Source organism: Bombus terrestris, chromosome 11 (genome assembly GCF_910591885.1).
Source record: "Bombus terrestris chromosome 11, iyBomTerr1.2, whole genome shotgun sequence".
Lineage (NCBI taxonomy): Eukaryota > Metazoa > Arthropoda > Insecta > Hymenoptera > Apidae > Bombus > Bombus terrestris.
The window spans coordinates 6476464-6496628 of NC_063279.1; the positions used below are offsets into that span (position 1 = coordinate 6476464).

Below are 20165 nucleotides of genomic sequence, written 5' to 3' on the forward strand. Positions count from 1 at the left end.
ATCAATGACCTAGATTTCTAGGTTTCTAGGAGTATATTTCTTTTTTTCAAATAGCACGGCATTTTTCTCTGAAACGACTGTTCTTTCAACACTTTCTCAAAAGAGCTTTAGAAATATTAAATACTTTCTTTTTTATAAGAGATAAACATTGGTTTATAAATTTTATTTCATTATATTTTTATATAATGTAACTGTATATTATGTATAGAATATATATAAATGTTTCCAAATTATTTTCAAATTGTAGCGAAGACCATTATTGATTTGTTTTTGAATACAAGGGTTATTTTTGTTACTATACACTATATGCATACACGGATAGAAGTGTATGTAGTCTGCGTTCATTGTCAGGGCGAACTTAACAAGCATTGCACACTTGACGCCTTCATTATGTCGGTGTTGGTAAAATTATTCTAAATAAGAAAATTTAATATTCATAATAAATAACATAAATTTGTATTATAGGCAATATTTTTTAAGTAAATCTGTACGAATGAAACAGAAGGAAATTTTGTATAAATATATTGGTATAAATATTATTGCCCCTCTAGCTAATGTGCAAAAGCGGTTCTTGGAACAAAATTGTATTATTTTAAGAAACGAAATATAGTTACAGAAAATAATTTCTTAGAATTCGTTTATAACAAATTTTACAATTAACAGGTTATTTTGAAATAGATCGTAAAAATTTTATAAGCTAGATTTTATATGATGTTAAATTTTCTTAATATCATTTAGAAAACTTTACACAAAATAAAAATTATTTTCTTATATTTATTTATAAATTTTACATTTACCTTTATCTTTCATATCATACATTCTTTATTGCTATAAGAAGATTTGGTAGATGTACAATAAATAAAATTGTAATAAAAAAAAGATGTTTATGTCATAAACATTGATATAATGAATGTAACTGTATATCCAAATACTAGATTAAATACATATAAAATTATTGGTAAAAATATATTTATTCAGATTAAAAAATATTATGAGAACATATGTACATACATAATAATGAGGCTCTACTACCATATTAATTAGACTGTAAGAGCTATCCGCAATCTAATCATAACTATATTGGTAAAGTTAGAAACAAATCTGAAAATGTACATTGAGGCTATAAAAGATTTATCGCTTAATTTTTTATGTACAAATTTCATTTGACCTTTTTCATTTTCTTAGCTTTCTCTTTTTTCTTATGTTTCTTTTTATTTTCTTTCGTCGTTTGTTTCTTTCTTTGTTCTTTTTTCAATTTTTTCTTTCCTTTTTTCATATCTTCATCCGAAGATACATCAGAATCATTAGAACTTGAACTAGTTGAAGAGCTTGAAGATGACGATGATTCGCTTGAACTAGAAAGAGAAGAATCTGCAGAAGAATCAGAAGCACTCTCACTCTTTTGTTCTAATACTGGAATTATGACAGGTTTCGGATGAGATTTTAAATGTTCCCTTAAATCGTCTGTGAGACCACCCAAACCAATGGATGTAAAGAAATTGATTGCAAAACGTGTGTTTTTAGGGTCATCTCTGGGAAACAACCCTTCGAATGCATTTTTTAACGTAACATCTTTCACACGTTGATTAAGTTTAGATAGTCCCATGTATTCAGAAAGTTCTTGAAACAAAATTTTTATAAATATCCTATTGGAACTTGTTGTATCCTCTTCGGTTAATTTTATACAAGATAATACTTCCCACGATATAGAATCAGTAAATAGTAAATGAGCAAAAAACTTTGATACATTACGTAATTTATTTGTATCTAGACGGTGTATTGTATGATATGAGTCTTGAAAAATTTGCTCAAATGGTGTGACATACATCTTGTTAATGGCACAAAACCGACCAGCCAACAATCCAAAGAATTTTTCATATGTTCTCATTTCTGCACAACAATCTAAGAACATATGACAGAGTTCAGTTTCTTGACCAGGTTTTAGTTGCATTTTCATTAATTTGTGTGCACACTCTTCAAAATCAAGCGATGAATGTATTGTTAAATATATTGTTCTTCTGAGTGCAGTTAGATTTGTCTCTGTATTATCTACTATTATGTCTTCTTTCCCTTCTGCCACAACAGTACTATCTTCATCAGAACTTTCTTCTTCGTCATCTTCTTCTTCACTTTCTGAACCACTGACATCTGAATTTAGTATTTCTTTACTTAATTCTTTATATTTATCTTCATTATTAATATATTCTGCATCAAACTTAAATACATTTAATATATCTTGAGAATCTGTTGCTTCATCTAATGTTATTAAATGAGTAAATTGATTCTCTTCTTCTACAAGATCAAGTTCTTCTGGAACTGCTTCATGATCCTTGAATCCATCTTTCCTAACTTGAAATATAACTTCAATCATATATTGAACTCGTTTATCTAATTGTCCTTCATGTAATATATTTCTTAGCATTTCGAATATAGCCTCAATACCCTTCCTAGAAACTTCTGTTAATTTCATGCCACATTCTTTTAAAAATGCTATTGCTACTTCTACCGAGTCATCTGTTGGTGTTTCTACTAATAAAGTCAAAATTTCTAAAGCCACAATCTCATGTGCTACTCTTTGATTTACCAAATGTGCTATAAATGTCCCGGAAGATATACACAGAGGTTTGTCATTCCTTCTGAAACCACGTTTAAACTGTATTACTAGACGTTTTAATATTAATTCTCCTATATTTGGAAACTTAGAATTAATAATTGCAGTGAGGGCTGCATAAACAGATGTAAAGGTTGGTGATGCTGCTTGAGCTTGTATGATAGATCTAGCGAGCAAACCTCTACCTCTAACAATATTTTCTTTTAAAAGTTCTCGAGTTATAAGTCCAATATTACTGACGTTAACTTTATTAATATAACCGTGTATAGATTTCTTTAGGGCTTCCCATGCAATGCGTTGATATGCAGCTCCTGATTTATCAGTAATCTCAGCTTGCATTATTCGTAACTTTGCAGGTGGTATATAAGCACCACCTGTTCTTGATGTTAAAAGTTCAACTGTTCGATTTTGTCTTGCTTCATCCGAAGCATTTGTTTCTTCTTTTTCCATTTCTTTATCTGTAATTTTATTCCTTTCTGGCTTTTTTTTATTTTCCTTTGCCTCCCGATGATCGTTTGCTTTCCTTAATTTGTGTCGTTCGTATGACCGCTCCTCTCTATTGGTTTCTTCGAAATCACGATTTCTCCTATGAGAAACATTCTTTCTATTATTCCTATTCTCATAATAATAATGATCTCGATCACGTTCCTGATCACGATCACGGTTACGCTCACGAGTTTTATCTCGATCTCGGCTTCGATCGGAATCTCTCGAATGTCTATAATCTTCTCTCGTCTCTTTCGTCTTTGAGTGTGATCTCTTCATTTTCAAATTATAATTTTGTTCAAGTTATAATTGTTTATCTGGTATTATATTATCCACCATATGTATCAAATACTAATGAACATGAACACATAAATAACTCTAAACACTCATAAATATATCGTATCCAAACAAACGAAACTGGACGAAACTGTCCACGTTGGACGATCGTAAACACAAGTTGGAAACTCTTGTGGTGGGGATAAGACTCCTAATATCAAGAGGGATACTTTACAAATCGGCCACTGTTCATCGAGACCATAGCGCTGAGACCGACTGTTAAACTTTTGCATCTAACGCCATTTTTGCCATCCTTACCATTGGAGATAAAGAATAAAAGCTAAATTACTTTCCATAACCTTCTTCAATTTCTTTAATATACAGTATTTCATGTAGTACAGAAGAATGTTATTTACATAAATGTAAATTTATATGATAGAATAAAGTCCAATTACAGACACGATCATGTCGCAGGTACAGGGCGCGTTGCATGACCAAGTCCAACAAATCGATTGAAGCGCCTTACTTGAGAAACATTTTTTGGTCGGCTAAGAGCCTTATCCCCTCTACTGGAGTTTCGAAACCTGCAAGACAGTGCAGTACAACTGTGCTATAACCTAACATTTAGGTAATATAACCTAAACCAAAATATTCGATTAAGTACATCATATATTAATATTTATTAGTTTGGAATAAAATATGCACATTATTTTTAAGAATGAAATCTTGTTTTTATTTGAAGATATAATACATGCTGTTTTAATTTACAAAAAAGAAAATAATAAAAACATGTGAATGAAAATGACAATTAATATACGGATATTATTCATTTCATGGTGCGCAAGATTTATATAAATTCCTGTACAAAATACAACACTTTGTATTTTTTTCGTACACTATAATATACATACATGTATATTTTCTCAAGAAAACCTAACTTAAACATTAATCCACTACTTTTTAATGTTTCATAGTTAAAAAATAACCTGGTGATCTAAATACATAAAAATCCTATCAGTCAAATAAGTTACTGATCTTAGTTTGATAACCATACTATTTTTCTATTTTTCATCTCATAACCCAACGATTAACGAATTAGTCGTCCCTTTTCATCGTACATTTTTGTAATAACCGTTATAAAATTAAATCAAAGATAAAACAGTAATGTTTATTTTATTTATAATCGAAGACGATCACCTGGTAATTGGCAACCACCGCCACCGTGGCCATGACCGGATACCAATTTACGATCGGTTCAACAACCTGTGTCGCTGTTCTACGATTCCCATCTTTATAATTCAACCATTTAAAATGAAATAGCACGAATATACATCGTATTATTTCGCAATGTCACTTACGTCGCGTGCTGTTTTTTGACATTCAAAAGAAATCCGCGTAAGTGAAAGTGTTGGGAAAATAAATGCAAGAGAGCCAATACTATAACACGAAACAGTTTCGAATATCAGGGGAAGACATTACTCAGCAAATACGGGGTGACTCAAAAAACACAGGAGACGCGTTCCGCTTTTTTTCGCATTATAAAGTCACAACCACAGAAAAAGAAAGAGAAAATAAACAAGAGAAATAAAATAAGATTGTAACATCTGGCTGCCAAATTTATCTTTGTACGGATTAAGAAGTTAATAACTGACATTGCTCTCGTGTTTGTTCGTGTGGAGAAAATAGGGTGCATACATACAACATCGAAAAGCGTGTAATAACATTATTTTTTTAGACAGAAACTTACCTAATCTGTATTCGAAGTTCCGTGTTTGTAAATCTATAGCCTGCTAACGTTAGAAGAATAGTGTGCGATCGCTGAAATTCTACTGAAATTTTACTGGTGAGCAAATATCTCTCGTTGACGTTAAATCGTAAATTTTACACGTCATGTGTGTAAAGGAATTTTAAAGAGGGGAATAACCGACGCGATATCGATAGTGATGGAAAAACACCATATTTTGCAATATTTTATTGATATTTGCAAAATCATGCAAATAGGTTAGGATACTAGATGTTGACTCAACAATTTTCTTTCACTTACTAGGGATTTTAGCAATACTGTGTTACGTTACGAGCGAGCAAGTTAAACACGGATTGAACAGCTGATGCTTCATTGAGACCGGCGAAATGTCAAAGTCTAGGCAAATTGTAAGTTACCCTACTATTAAATGATTAACCTCAACCAATTAATCCGTATAGACCGCTTGATTGAAACGGAACAACGTTTTATTAAAGAAATAGGTCATTCGTTTCAGAAATTTCGAAAATTTTACAATTCATGTAGTAACGTGTAACTTACTAAAAGTTCCCAGATATCTTATTCCTTAATCTTATTCCTTTGTTTTCCTTTTATGGTTTTTAAAAATTTACAATGATGATACACTAAAAAATATACTGTATTGAAAATTTAATTTAATAAATGCCTTTTTAATAAATATTGCTCTAATATTTGTTTTTCATAACTGAATATTTAGTTTTTTATATAAGTTTCTATGTTTATAAATAAATTGCAAATATATATTGAAATATTATATCCATACAATATTTCTTACACTAAATAATGTTTTTTTTATATCTATTTATCTGATATTATTATATATGTATTTTTTGTTGTAAATAAAATTTTTATATAAGTTAGTTTCTACTTAAGAAATAAATATTATTGCAAGAAATGTTAATACTTTTATGGAGTTATTGACACACAACCATCCTTTAATGTTTAAAATGTACTATAATGAATTTAAATTGAAGTGTAAATGTAATGTTGAAATGTGTGAGATGTAATATATATGAATCTTTGATCATAGATATTTATTTGTTTACAGACCTTACGTGTGCAATGTTCAGAAGGAACAAAGCGTATAGATGTAAATTTGTCTGATACAATTTCTCAATTGTATGATAAGGTTTGTCCTTTTAATATCATGGAACAACAGTGTACAGTCATTTAAATATTAATTCATTTTTCAAAATTGTAGGTTTCTAAAACCTTTGAATTGAACACTTTTGGATTTGGACTCTATAAGGAACGAAATCATAAAAATGAACTTCCAGTTTCTCATAACAGAACAATTTCAGGAGCACATCTTTCTCATGGAGATATGTTATATCTGGCTCCTCAGAGTAATACACAGTTGTGGAGTACTCCCTCAACTAGTACTGCCAACATTGACATTTCTCAAGGTTTTAATTATATTGCTTCATTTAATTTTTCTTATTACTTGAACTTAATGTTACATTAACTTTATTCTATACTAGAAACAAAACCAATGGATGAAACAGAGACTAGCAACCATACTATCAATGCTTCTCGATCTGTATCAAATGCAATGGAAGACGTTGATGAACAATTATGGAAACTTGATGGTAAAATACAAAGAAAACGTGATGAAAAACTGTAAGTGATTATAAGTATAAATAAATTTTGTATATAGAATTATACTAAAAATGTTGTAATTGGTTTAATAGATGTAGACATGGTGCAAATGGATGCTGTGTTCATTGTACTCCTTTAGAACCTTTTGATGAAGCTTATCTTAAGGAACAAAATATAAAACATTTGTCTTTTCATTCGTATCTCAGAAAACTCACTGCTGGAGTTGATAGGTATGTTCAGCTCTCTGTTACGTAATATTCCATATACAACCTTTAAATATTTTATAGGGGGAAGTTTATACAATTAGAAGACATAAACTGCCGTATAAAAACTGGTTGTAAAGATCATCCACCTTGGCCACGAGGTATATGTAGCAAATGCCAACCAAGCTCTATTACCCTGAATCGACAAACTTATCGTCACGTGGACAACGTTATGTTTGAAAATCCAAGCTTAGTTGAACGCTTTCTCAATTATTGGCGCAGCACCGGTCATCAACGTATTGGATTTTTATACGGAAGATACGAAATACATACAGATGTACCATTAGGCATTAGAGCTGTTGTCGCGGCTATTTACGAGCCACCACAGGTACTTTAATAGAAATAAATAATATTAAAACTATCATATCTACAAGCATTCTTGTAATCTATAATGTAACCATAATTATTTTAGGAAAGTACAAAAAATTCTATACGACTTTTACCGGATGAAAAAGAAGTAGTAGTGGATGAATTGGCTCATTTACTTAATTTAAAAAGAGTTGGATGGATTTTTACAGACCTTATAGTTGACGATATCAAGAAAGGAACGGTAAATTTATCTGCGACTAACCTGTATTTTTCTTTCTCATAAACTAAAGTACTTAATTAATAGCATTAGTTTAATTTATCCAGGTAAAACACGTTCGAAATATAGAAAGTCACTTTTTATCTGCTCAAGAATGTATTATGGCTGGGTATTTCCAAAACAAATATCCAAATCCTTGTCGTTTTTCTCCTAATAATTATTTTGGTTCAAAGTTTGTTACTGTTTGTGTTACTGGTAAGTCTTGCATCATATTGTTAATCAAACTGTTTTGTTTTGATGTGTATATGTATATACACACCAAAAAAAAAAATATATATATATATATACACAAAAAATCTGAATTATTAAATAGTACATATTGATTATAGGTGATGAGAAAAATCAAATTCATATGGAAGGTTATCAAGTGTCCAATCAATGCATGGCATTGGTTCGAGATAGCTGCTTCGTTCCTACGAAAGATGCTCCAGAATTGGGCTATGTAATTGAATCAACAGATAAACAGTATGTCCCAGATGTCTTCTACAAGGTGAGTACATCCATTTTTTATTCAAATACATTTAATTAATTCCCTTTGCTTGAAATTAAGATGGCAATGTAGCTTTAAAATTGATTATGAATTTGCATATTGTGATGAAAATATGACACTGCTGAATTATATCTTACATGCTAATAGTATTAAGGAAGGTGAAGGTATGCATAAAGTATACACGAATGAAAGAGAAACAGTTTATAACTCAAAATTGATTGATTAAAAGTACATTTAAATTGGGCAACGAACTTCATTTCGTACATGTATAATGAAATAACAGAACTGTTCAAGCAAATGCACTACGGATATGCGCTTCCGTAGGCTGTAAACAAAATGACCTCAATTTTCGTATGTAAGATGATTACGCCTTAACTTAAAAAGGGGTGAGTGAGGAATAGAAAAAGAAAAGGACACGGGAGAGAGAAAGAAAAAAAAAAAATAATAGATGGAAAGAAAAAACGAGAGAAAAACTTATCGCAAAATTATAGCCGCTCAACCGTTTAATTCGAACGCGAGGGGCAAGGTAAATCATCGGTTGTTAGAATCGATATTACAAGCTATGCGTTGTTACCTCATCACGTTCATAAAAATATATGTAGTATATATATATATTTATATATATACGCGCGCGCGTGGATATTTTGTGTATACAGGTGGGCTTCTAGCTTCACTCGCTTCGGTAAACACATGAATTTATACGCATCTAGATTCGAAAGTGTCGATTGAGTTTCCCGGTTTTTTTTTTTTTTTTTTTTTTCTTACAACGACCGAAACGAGAGAAATTCATTCGAGCTCGACCACCCTTCGATCGTCGTACGTACTTACGCAGTGATATTTAATTCTAACGGCGATTCTTACATTCATCGCGATGCAACGAGTCCCCTCTTTCTTTTCTTTCTTCATTGCAAAACGCGACGAGTTAGCTAATTAACAAGTGTTAAAACTTTCAAGTTCAACATCGAATGAGGCTTTCTTCGAAAAAGGCATCCGCGACGTCGAGGGCGTGCAATTTCCTACAATACGTGAGTGCGCTTTTTGTTTCTACGCGCCGATTTACAGAACACTCTTTTACAACGCGTTTCTTCGCACACGGGTACATGGTAATATGATACATAACGATGGGATTCTTTTACGGGATTCAGACGAGTAGTATAACGCATTACATTATCGTAGTACTTCGATATACAGCATCGAGGAATGATTCGTTTATAATATATATTCGCTCATTTCGTTCGTATTTTTCTGATCAGACGACGAGGCTTACAATCTACATAGTAGTAGTTAGGCCTTGCATACATTTTCATCTTGAGATCTAATCTTAAATACAGTTAATTTACGACGGTCAACTAGACCACAGCAAAGAGCAAAAAGGGAGTAGTATATCCTTGAGTCGTCCGATAGGAACCGCAATTTTCCTCGACTCGTTTCATCGCGCAATTACTTGTTCCCTTTCAGCTCCTTTTTCTCTCCTCTGAAAAAAGAAACGGAACGATACGTGATCGTTAACCGGACGAAATAAAATTGGCCCTTTGACGCACCGACGTATCGTTCTAATCGTCAATGTTCTAAACGACCTGCGTGTATGAAATTACGACCCTTTGACTTTTTACGAAGTCACGTATTTCGATTATAAAACAAAAAAAGAGAGTTTTCGCCTGTACGTTTGTTTGTTTCTTTTCTTGTTTGTTTGTTTGTTTGCTTGTTTTTTTTTCTTACAAATATATGAACATATGTGTATACACATACAAGTTTGCCCCATTTTCCGTAAATATTCCTCATCTACACGATATTTTTTTTTTCTTCTTTTTGTTTTTACTACCTATGATCTAAAACATTAGCAACGCCCACAGGGCGACACCGTTAACCACGGCACTTGTTAAATCCCGTACGATACCCTCTATATCAACTATACATAGCAATATGCCAATAGCCAAAATAAACATCGAACTTCTTCTAAAACAAATGTCGTACAGCTAGAAGTCGTATCGATATCACGATCGATCTTGAGGTACGTATTATCGATCATCGTCGTTATTGTAGATACAGAATCATGTTGATTCTCGATCAATAGCAAAATATGGATCTTTATTTCTTCTTTCTTCTCTTATGCGTCCACGTTTAAAAATAGATTCAATATCTTTAGAATTCTATTGTTAATAGTTAATTAAATTGTGTGACTCATATGGAGCATCGCGATTCATGGAGCTACATATATGGTCGCGACGGTGTCTCTCAACATGTAATATCATTTATCGTTGGATATTATATATATGTGATTTTTTTTTTGTTTTGTTTGTTTAATTAAACACCCCATTCCCTATATCGAACGCGTCAGAGATACCGTCGCGAACTCGTAAAACTTCTTCCTTTTTTTTTTTTTCTTCAGTTATCTAGAACGGGATAATGTAAAGTATACGGGTAGAACTTGATTACCCTTCGGTGTATACTAACCGCAATAATGTTGTCGTTACAATTTACCGCATTTCGTAATTAGGATATTCTTCGTAGGCTTGCCCGTTTGATCACCAAACGTAGATATCTTCTCGACTAATTCTAGTCCTTCGACGACGTGGCCAAAGATTCCTGTGAATCCGCGCATCTCTTGTAGTATTATACGAAACTGTGAACCGACCATACCAAGGTTATCATGTCGCTTTTGCGTTCGCCGCATTCCCACTGCTCCTCTCACTGCAGGGAATTTTGTGTCGTCCGGCATAAAGTAACCATCCTCGAATATGCTCCTTCCTCCGCGACCATTGTTTAACTCAAAATCACCAGTAATCACGGATTCGCCTTCCCAGCACTGAAAGATCGTGCAACCCTTATAACCGACTCCGACTTCACCGGTCGCCAGAACACTAAAATTTTTGGCCATTTTTGGAGCTGCATCCGGCCTCACTTCTATCACGATACGGCCATGCGGAGATCCGTTCACTTCGATGTTGAAATAATACAGAGGATAAGGGTTCGAAGGTCCTCGAAGGGATGCTGCAATTCCGCTGGACGGCGGTTGAGAGGATGAGTGGACGGTTACCAAACTTCCGCCACCAGTACCGACTCCTTCCGGTATAAATGTCGATTGTTGCTGTGGATGTAACATCGCATTTGGAGGTGCGGGCGGAACAGGTTTAACGGACGGCGAACCAGGTGGAATGAGAAGTTGCTGCGGGGTTGCCGGCGGCGGTGGACCTTGGTGTACATGAACGGAGCCCGGTGGTGCTGGTTGCGGTTGCATCATGTTTGAATGATATTCTATAGAACCGTTTTGCATGTGTTGCTTACTAACTACATGTCTCGAATATAGCTGCGACATGCAATAATTTGCGAGGAACAGTATCGGATTTTGTGAAGCCGCCAAATGATTTGGTAATCTACCGCCATTACTAGTTCCTTGAGAAACGATCGATTCTCCCGTGTGAATTCCAGCCAATGCTTGTTTTAATAGCGCAAAATCAAATACCACTCCCGAGTTACCAATCAAATCGTCGAGTTGGCACTGCAACATCATTTCTTGGTACTTTGATTGCAATCTTTGTTTCTCGAGTATGAGTTGTGAATGCAAATTGTATACATCGTTAGGACTGTCGATCATCTGAAGACTAGCTTTCGCTTTCCCAAGCGTTTCCCGCGCGTCCGTTATCTCAGGAAAATGACTCCAGCCATTCTGAAGATCGGTCTCAACATGCGTTTTTAACGTTACACAAGCTTCTAACACCTTTATTAAGAATTCTCGTTGCTGCATAGCCAGTCTTTGAATCTCGGTAGATAACTTTCCCATAGCAACTAATTCCAATTGAACCTAAAAAACACATCCACGTGCATTCTTCGTCTAATTCGGACATCACGTACCGGCTATCGATATCTCTTTAATACACGCAAAACTGCGTATATATACATGCCAACAACAAATGTACCAGCAAATAAAATTCATTCTAAAACTTACATCGGATATGAGTTGTTCTTTGGCATCAGTTTGAGATTTAATCTGGTGACCTGGGTGTTCTTGTGGAGTGGCGCATGCTCTGCAAAGTGCAGTGCAACATGTCGCACACCACAATGCCAGAGGCATTCCGTGCGTGTGACAATTCTCACTCTGTAACAATGTTATAATAATCATACATTTTATATGATTTTTTTACATTATATATTATATTCTTATATGGTAAACCAATAACCATTTTCCATTCCAAAAAGAACTTTAAGTATTAAAATTATATCCTATATTTTAAACGGAAACTATTGCAGGCCTTATAACATAATCCTATTACTATTAGAACCTATGTTGATATGGCTTCAGAGCTGCATGCTTTCTTTACCATTTACGTATGATCTGACAATGCAAATAACCAGCTGACAAACCCAAAATCGTTAAGAAAGAGTTATCTGTACCTTTCTTTCCTTATCATTTGTCTTTCCAGATGTGTTGTTCGTGATTTTTAAGTGAGACAAATTATTCGTTAGAGCGAGGAGAGAAGAGTGCGTCGGTAGAGCGTCCGGTCCTTGATCACCCAGGTCCGTCCTCTTCCAGCAATGCGCGCAAAACAACTCACGTCCCTTTAATAAATTGTTCTCTATGCAACGCAAGCAAAAGTAATGCTTGCAACTAAGATATTTCGGGCATTGTTCCGCGTCGTTATACTTCTGCTTGCAATAACTGCAAAGCGTCAGTTCCTCTAAATCCGTTAGAACGCTTGGATCCAACATCTGGAAAATGATAAAATATTATTCATTAATTATTCTTTTATACTTTGTAATCGTAGGGCTTTACGTTATTCGAAATATTAACTAAAACTACTTGTACTACCATTTTACCTGGTTAAATCATTTTAATCTTATACAGAATTACACGAAAAGGAACACAGATAATTTATGAAAGATTGAGTTAGAAGAAAGTATACATATAAAAAATGTTCGTTTCGTTATATGTATGCGTCGTACTATTTAGGAAAATAATATAAAGGTCGAGCTTGATATACCTATTTCTAATAACACACGGCTCAACATTTGAACTTATGTTTTCTTTTCGTCTTTTTCTCTCTGTTCCACTCTCTCCTTTGTCTTACGTGATACAAATCGCAGTTTTTATAAAATGTGCCTTTGAATTTATCTAAGAAAATTGTTGATTCTTGAAGCATACTACGTATTTTATTATTCAAACAATATCAAATATTTTATACATATTTATTTCGTTATTGGTACATATATGTATGTATTCTTGTTTGTGATATATTCTATACAAGGCTTTAGAATCGTTCAATGCGATGCGATTTATTTCATGAATGAACTTGGGAATATCTTTTCTTTGATCAAACGTATGTATGTAAGATGAAAACATATCGTTTTGTTTTTTTTCTTCTTAACCAAATACAAAACAAGGGAACAAAAGAAAAACCGAATTCCTTAGTACAATATACAAATTAGAACCATAATTCTTTTACTTGATTCCTCTCTTTCTACTATTTTCCTTTTTTTTTTTTTTTTTCGTTTATACGTTATAAAACTGTTTCATAACACGCCACATTAGGTTCAATCGTGTTATTTCATCGTATTGTCTTTAAGCACGAACTCGTCCTCAGAAGGTTAGCCTCTTATCTGACACATCGACTACAACAGCAAAATTATTATGCAACAATTTGTCTGACACTACTAATACGTAAAAAATGACATTTCATGGGAGAACGCGCATGCGTGGAAAATCCCGCCAAAACGTAAGGGGGTCGAACAGTCGAAGTTTTGGGATTTACCATTCGTTAACGGCGAAAGCGTATTGAGGGGAAAGGTAGCTAACAGAGGTAGACGTATATAGAATGGTCACATTTCTTAGCTCTGGCAAAGCATATTTCAAACACCAATAGCTGTAACCGATAAAACCTTCAGCTGTATGATATATGGATTCTTGCAGCTTATCGCCGAGTACTTTCCGCGATATTAAGGCTGTCACCACTTGTGACAAGTCCACGGTTTAAGTTAAAAATGACTCGAACGCGGGCTACTACGTGTTAGGCAAATTCCGCGGGAATATTCTACTTAAGTTTGTTCTCTCGGTCGTATCATCTCGATGTTTATACGTACACGCTTGCTTCTTTCTCTACCTCCCGTTCTCGCTCTCGTTTGTCAGTCCTCACACACTTCTTTCACACTGTCTCTTTCTATCTTATTCACATACATATGCATGCACACTCGTCTCTTTTCTCGTGCTCACAATGGCATACAACACGCGCGCGCGCGCGTCACAGAGAACACGTCTACACACAATACACACTTACACAGAAAGCATATGCCTTCTTCTTATCACGCATTCAAGCGCGCGCACACGCACGCATCATACTACACATACATACTCTCCTTTTCATTCTTTCTCTTTTGCTTCTTGCTTGTTCTTTCTTTCGTTGGATTGTAGGAGCGTAAATGTTTCGTACCGTGTATACGATTCGTGATCGTCTCCTTGCCGCGCGATGGAGGCTGATCGTTGGCACTCGTCACTCCTAGCGTAATACCGTGACGATGATTATTCCGTAACTTTTGTTCGAATATACGATTTAGGACTTTAATTTACATCGGGATTGACGTAGTATTGTGCGGTTCCGCACGCAGGAATCGCGAGCACTTCGACGTTTTTCGTCGCCGCAGTTGCCGTCGTCGAGAGCTTTTTACCAAAGCTATATTTTTTTTTTGTACTTTTTCACGTTACGTGTTTTACGCTTATCGAACGTCGTGAGTTATTATGGATAACATAACGACGGCGCGCCGGTAACGCGGCGTTACTTCAGTCTTAGCTCGTGCGAACGTTTTGCCACATCATGATGTTTGGTTCACTAAACTAACCACTAGCATGGCGGCGACGACCGACCGACCGACCGACACACACCATAGCGCGCGCTAGTCGCTTACGCTGTTGCTCTCTCCTCTCCTCATCCCGTATCTTACCCCCTCTCGTCGATCCTAAACCTTCCTCCTTCTCTCTTCCTCTTTCCTCTTTCTTATACACTTTCGGGTTCGACTCGTGGCAAACGGTGCCGGTCTGTCGTCTGCAGCTTCTACCATTGCGCGCGCAATCGACCAACCATTACGAGTATTATGGACTTGCCTTCATGATCCTTCTTGTAAAATCTAGTTATATCTGCTTCAATTCAACCAATCAAATTCTCTAGATGTTACTCGACCTCACGGTCATATAGAGGTTTGGCAATTCCCGTGATGAGAATAAGACTCTTAAGCGAAGGACAAAAGATTCTCAATTTATTTACTAAGCAGTAAGGCGCTTCAATCGCTATGTATTGTATAAGTTGCGGACATGGTCACATGTACATGGGATATATATATAGATATAAGAAGTGTAGACTGAAAATACCGTGTTGAGAAAATACGTTGAAAAAGAGATAAAGACAAATAACGAGATCCCCCTTTCCTTTTCTATCTGTTAGAAACAAATATTTGTTATCACAATTTTTCTAAAGAATTCATGGTCTACATTTCTTATATTGTGTGAGAAACGGCTACGATGTATAATTATATATATACTGTTTTCGCTAACCTGTAGATCACAGCGCTCTATGTCTAGCGGTAAATTTGTAAAGCGCATTTTATGACATTATCTCCGCTACAGAAGTTGCCAGACCTGCATGTGTATAGAGACGTGTTGGCACACTTATTACAGAATGTCTTTTCAAAATGTTTTCAATACAATTTATCTAAATTTTCATTGCATATTTGCAATTTCTAATAACAAATATCAACGAAACAATATGAATATAGGATAATTTTGGAAAATGTAATAAAATTGAAATTTCACAATAAAATGTTCGTCTTTTTGTATTTTAATATTTTGTTTTGTTTGGTCTCCAGGAAAAAGATTCTTATGGAAATGAAGTGTCAAGGCTAGCAAGACCTTTGCCAGTAGAATATTTATTGGTAGATATACCTGCGTCCACACCACTTAATCCACAGTTTACCTTTTATGTTAGCAATAATATCACACCATTTCTTATTGAAAATAGGTATGTAAAAAAAAGTACATAGAACAGATTATAGTTTTTTAAAATAGTTTCAATGTCAATTTTATTTGATTTTAGACTCATCGATGGACAAATTCAAGAATTTAGCTCACTTTGTTCTTACATGCAACAATTTAGCAAAGAACAATTTCTAGAAGCAGTTTCAGATTTTCACTTATTAATTTTTATTGCAACAATGGATATGTTTCCAATGAAGGTACAATGTGTTTTCTATTAAATACTTGTCTATTTTGGTTTTATTTCATTGTTATAAAATATGCTTATTTGTTGTTTTAGGACCATATGATGCCATTATTAGATGCAATTCGTACAAAAGATAGAGAAAAAGCTATAGAGTGGTCACGTTCAGAACAATGGGCAACAGTAGAGCAACTCATATCTGAAACTACAGCATCTACATCTCAACCAATGTTTGATAATAGCTCAAGGATTTCAGCTTCTGCGCTTGCAGAGGGAAGTGGAATAGCAGTTGGTACAGACTCAATTGTAAATTCACCACCTGATCAAGGGCTTTGGACTTGTTCACATTGCACATTTCTCAATGCAGCAGATTTTGCAATGTGTGAAATGTGTGGTTTGCCAAGGAATACGTAACAAACTGTCATTATATTGCTTTTGTATGCAATTAAGGGTGTTGTCCTTAAATTGCAAATTTGCTCCTGCAGGTTTTGACAGATACTGTGTTCTTACAGATATAAAAATTGTTTTCAGTGCATACCTGGCTTTATTTATGAGTGAATAAAAAGAGGAAAAAGTATCTTTTACCAAAATCTACTTTACAGCTTTCCTTTTTGTAGTAACCCTTGAACAAGCGTATAACCAGGAGTAATGTACAAATCGCAAAATGTAATAACTATTTTTTTTCCATGTTGTATTTATATACTAAGAATTTGAAAATCTACATTAAACATTTACAGAAAATTCACAATTATCACATTAAGTTACTATGAGGTTTATAAAAATAAATATGAGGAATAAAACAATAATATTGATTACAATGGATAAATTACAATATATTTAATTTTTTCTTGTTTATGAAACATTATTACATAAGTACGCAAAAATTTTAGATATCAAATAATGTTTATCTAAAAAAAGTTCTGCCAAGATATTTTTATTTCAATAATATAAAATCTTTACAGCTGATTCTAGAAATAACAGAATCAATGAAAGTAGAAATATTCAATTCATTCTCATCAATTCTATATGTTTTTTTTACTAAATCAAAATCTGTAAATTGAGGCAAACTAGAAATCAATACCCTTTCTCCTTTTATACTGTTCATTAGTATTTCTGACATTGAATATCCATCACGTTCTTTGTGTATTATTGCTATTAGTATATTTTTGTCATTATCACTGACACCAAATTTTGCTAATGAACGTGATATGTTTTTTGATATTGATAAATTAAACAATACCTCGGTATATAAAGTTTTCGTAGTTAACTGAGCCATTTTTGCACTAATTGCAGCTTTATTAGCAGCTACTATTACTTGCAAAGGATCCACTATAAGCGCCGCTTTTATAATACAGCAAGAAAGTTTATTGTCTATAACTTTTTTATATAGTTCATTAGAATTTTGTACATCCTTAAATAAATATAATGTGCAGACCATTTCTGTTTCAGGATCTAATGATATTGTATAATCGTCCATTTTTGTCAGTGTTCAATATTTAATAATAAATCAAATATTAATATTTCCTCTCTGATATTACTTTTGCAAAATATGATACATATCATATGGCCTGAATAAAAACTCGTTGAAATAATTTCTTCTTAATTTAAATTTATAATTAGCTATATAACCATTTAAATAAAAAACAATTTAATAACTTTTGTACTTTATACAAATAACTTTAAATAAAAGTTTGGTTACTCTCATACTATTTACTGTCAACAAAGTGGATCTTCCTTTTATACCACTAGGGGGCGACAACTTAGTAAATAATTTCTTCCCACTCTTAATTTAAAATTTAAACCACTTATTAGGCTAACTATGTATAAGAAATTGCGTACATTTAAGGAAAAATTACATCTGTAAGATTTATATATTAATGAGATTTAATTATTGAAATAAATACTACGTAACATTTTTTTCTAAAATATATATAAGCACAGAAAAAGATACACTTATCTGTGATTGAAAACAAAACGATTGAAGATCGAATATATCATACACGTAGCCGTATCGATATGAAGTTATTCTTAATTTTGATTATTCCTATTTGAGAATGAATTGCTAAAATTAACCTCAAAATTTTCTTTGTGTTGTAGAAGCTATTAATACAGCATATTTTAAAAGATTTAAAAATTCTAGTTAGTTATGACCAATGAAGAACCCTGCAAAAGTGTATGGAATAAATTTTGTGACTCTGGTAAATATTTTGTTGTCTTATAATGATAATATCAAATTTCTTTTAATTGTCTCGTAGATAATTTATCATTTAACATATAATTTATTATTTGGTTAGTAAATAGTGGAGTATTTTGGACTTCCACGGAATTTAAATCAGCATGTCCTCCGAAAAAGAAAAAGAAAAAGCCGGACGAAGAACTCAGTAAGGGAGTGAAATTATCAGACGAAGATACAAAAGATGGTGTAGATCCCTCGAGTTCAAAAAAATTGCCGTATCAACGTCCTAGTGATATTTGCCCCGATGTTAAATCTTCTTGTTATATTAAAATGCAGGTAATTTTACAACAAGTCACTTTCATTCTGAATATTTAAATTATATATATATATATATAATATATTTATATATTATATCTATATATCTATATATATATATAGATAGATAGATAGATAGATAAAGATAATGTAAACATATATGGCATATATCTTTAATAATTTAAAAATGAGAAAGGGAGAGTTTATTAATATTTATTATTTTTACATGATCAAAGGTATTTCTCATAAAATGAGTCATTTTTTCTTTAGTACCGCTCCTTTTTTTCTTTCTTTCTTTCGTATTTTTTAAATCATATCTTAATTTTCATTTAATTATTATTACGTCAGTTTTTTAAATACAAATATAGAAATATTCATAAGAAAAATATTATTTATAGGATCCTTGTAGGCCATGTTGTTGCGATGATAAACCAAAGCCACCACCTTGCCCGCCAAATAGCCGCCCACAACAATCACGGGAACCAATCTGTGGTTGCGAACTTTGTCAGAAAAATCCTAATCATGAGAAATGCTGTGATAAGAATAGAGCATTTCGCGGTATAGATATCAATCGTGAATATTTCGAGAAAGCATAAAATTTTGTTTTATTATATGTCGGTTTATATGCTCTATATGAAGAATGAAATTATTAAGAAGTGATGTCACTTATTATATTTTATTAAATGTATTTAAATAATACATATACGTGCATATAGAAAGATATAAAATATTTCGTTATCAATATCCTTTCCAATACTATAAAACGATCAAGAAGTAAATTTCCTTCTTCTTTCATACAAGAGAAATTTTCATACACTATTTACTTTTCTATCAATCCAATACTATTTAATCCATATTACATACAATACACTTGCGTTTCAGGAATTTCACGTATAATCTTATCGATTATATCATTTTCAACGTGTAGATGTAGCTGTTTTCTTTGTAGCTAGCCACACCCCGAAGATACTCTTTGGTTCATTTCCTACCAAACACTCAACAACTATAGTACTACAGTTTATTAAGTAAAGCCATTTTTATTATAATTCTACCTATTTCTCGTGTCGTCTATTTAAAACGCTTTTTTATAAATATATACAAATAGCGAATAAAGTAAGTTACAAAACAATTTTTGTAAAATATTTAATACGTATTATTTGAAGCGTGAAATAGTGTTAATGTACAGTATATTTGATCCTATACATTGCATAGATGTACTCTTCGATAAATAGATTTCTCTTATTCGTTATTTATAAAATCTATAGAATTCCAATTTACTTTTAATAGTTGGACTATTACTAAAAAATAAATTCAATTTGTTACATATTCTCATTGTAACGATAACGAAAATATTTTATAAAGAGTAATTATTTTAATATCATATA

At 33.0% G+C, this 20165-nt stretch overlaps 5 protein-coding genes across 10 annotated transcripts; 2 read left to right on the forward strand and 3 right to left on the reverse strand.

Moving 5' to 3' along the window:
• Positions 1 to 952: 952 nt before the first annotated feature.
• Positions 953 to 5257, reverse strand: LOC100649422 (pre-mRNA-splicing factor CWC22 homolog). 2 transcript variants are annotated; one of them, XM_048409820.1, is made up of 2 exons: positions 5121 to 5257; positions 953 to 3957 (listed from the first exon to the last, which is right to left on the reverse strand). In XM_048409820.1, exon 2 carries the CDS (start codon positions 3374 to 3376, stop codon positions 1160 to 1162), a length of 2217 nt encoding a protein of 738 aa, XP_048265777.1. In that variant the 5' UTR covers positions 3377 to 3957; positions 5121 to 5257; the 3' UTR covers positions 953 to 1159. The 2 variants fall into 2 exon arrangements, with proteins under 2 accessions (XP_048265777.1, XP_003399271.3); XM_003399223.4 differs by lacking the exon at positions 5121 to 5257 and adding an exon at positions 4571 to 4706.
• LOC100649146 (nuclear protein localization protein 4 homolog) lies at positions 5075 to 16883 on the forward strand. Its single transcript, XM_003399142.4, has 13 exons — positions 5075 to 5216; positions 5421 to 5524; positions 6202 to 6282; positions 6355 to 6559; positions 6635 to 6773; positions 6845 to 6982; positions 7040 to 7343; positions 7428 to 7565; positions 7649 to 7796; positions 7931 to 8091; positions 15940 to 16091; positions 16167 to 16305; positions 16386 to 16883. The coding sequence occupies exons 2-13, from the start codon at positions 5504 to 5506 to the stop codon at positions 16701 to 16703; spliced, it is 1944 nt and encodes a 647-aa protein (XP_003399190.1). The 5' UTR covers positions 5075 to 5216; positions 5421 to 5503; the 3' UTR covers positions 16704 to 16883.
• LOC100649267 lies at positions 8278 to 15042 on the reverse strand. 4 transcript variants are annotated; one of them, XM_048409823.1, is made up of 4 exons: positions 15022 to 15042; positions 12484 to 12798; positions 12038 to 12187; positions 8278 to 11893 (listed from the first exon to the last, which is right to left on the reverse strand). In XM_048409823.1, exons 2-4 carry the CDS (start codon positions 12796 to 12798, stop codon positions 10562 to 10564), a joined length of 1797 nt encoding a protein of 598 aa, XP_048265780.1. In that variant the 5' UTR covers positions 15022 to 15042; the 3' UTR covers positions 8278 to 10561. The 4 variants fall into 4 exon arrangements, with proteins under 4 accessions (XP_048265780.1, XP_012169472.1, XP_012169473.1 ...); XM_012314082.3 differs by lacking the exon at positions 15022 to 15042 and adding an exon at positions 14514 to 14987; XM_012314083.3 differs by lacking the exon at positions 15022 to 15042 and adding an exon at positions 14167 to 14452.
• A 214-nt stretch (positions 16884 to 17097) lies between the features above and the next one.
• LOC105666268 (EKC/KEOPS complex subunit TPRKB) lies at positions 17098 to 17906 on the reverse strand. Its single transcript, XM_012314076.3, has one exon. The coding sequence runs from the start codon at positions 17764 to 17766 to the stop codon at positions 17224 to 17226; it is 543 nt and encodes a 180-aa protein (XP_012169466.1). The 5' UTR covers positions 17767 to 17906; the 3' UTR covers positions 17098 to 17223.
• Positions 17907 to 18045: 139 nt separating this feature from the next.
• LOC100649305 lies at positions 18046 to 19624 on the forward strand. Of its 2 annotated transcripts, XM_012314072.2 has the most exons (4): positions 18046 to 18149; positions 18387 to 18487; positions 18584 to 18801; positions 19179 to 19616. In XM_012314072.2, the coding sequence occupies exons 2-4, from the start codon at positions 18436 to 18438 to the stop codon at positions 19374 to 19376; spliced, it is 468 nt and encodes a 155-aa protein (XP_012169462.1). In that variant the 5' UTR covers positions 18046 to 18149; positions 18387 to 18435; the 3' UTR covers positions 19377 to 19616. The 2 variants fall into 2 exon arrangements, with proteins under 2 accessions (XP_012169462.1, XP_048265798.1); XM_048409841.1 differs by lacking the exon at positions 18046 to 18149 and having other exon boundaries at positions 18383 to 18487; positions 18584 to 18797; positions 19179 to 19624.
• The last annotated feature ends 541 nt before the right edge of the window (positions 19625 to 20165 follow it).

Excerpts from the sequence above, each read along its gene's own strand:
- LOC100649146 (XM_003399142.4), top strand. The coding sequence starts at position 5,504 with ATGTCAAAGTCTAGGCAAATT. Across the intron at positions 6,774-6,844 it reads AGAAAACGTGATGAAAAACT|ATGTAGACATGGTGCAAATG; the intron begins GTAAGTGATTAT and ends TTGGTTTAATAG. Across the intron at positions 7,344-7,427 it reads CTATTTACGAGCCACCACAG|GAAAGTACAAAAAATTCTAT; the intron begins GTACTTTAATAG and ends TAATTATTTTAG.
- LOC100649267 (XM_048409823.1), bottom strand. The coding sequence starts at position 12,798 with ATGTTGGATCCAAGCGTTCTAACGGATTTAGAGGAACTGACGCTTTGC. Across the intron at positions 12,188-12,483 it reads CAAATGATAAGGAAAGAAAG|AGTGAGAATTGTCACACGCA; the intron begins GTACAGATAACT and ends ACATTGTTACAG. Across the intron at positions 11,894-12,037 it reads AAGAACAACTCATATCCGAT|GTTCAATTGGAATTAGTTGC; the intron begins GTAAGTTTTAGA and ends TGTGTTTTTTAG.
- LOC100649422 (XM_048409820.1), bottom strand. The coding sequence starts at position 3,376 with ATGAAGAGATCACACTCAAAGACGAAAGAGACGAGAGAAGATTATAGA.
- LOC105666268 (XM_012314076.3), bottom strand. The coding sequence starts at position 17,766 with ATGGACGATTATACAATATCATTAGATCCTGAAACAGAAATGGTCTGC.
- LOC100649305 (XM_012314072.2), top strand. The coding sequence starts at position 18,436 with ATGACCAATGAAGAACCCTGCAAAAGTGTATGGAATAAATTTTGTGAC. Across the intron at positions 18,488-18,583 it reads GAATAAATTTTGTGACTCTG|TAAATAGTGGAGTATTTTGG; the intron begins GTAAATATTTTG and ends TTATTTGGTTAG. Across the intron at positions 18,802-19,178 it reads CTTGTTATATTAAAATGCAG|GATCCTTGTAGGCCATGTTG; the intron begins GTAATTTTACAA and ends TATTATTTATAG.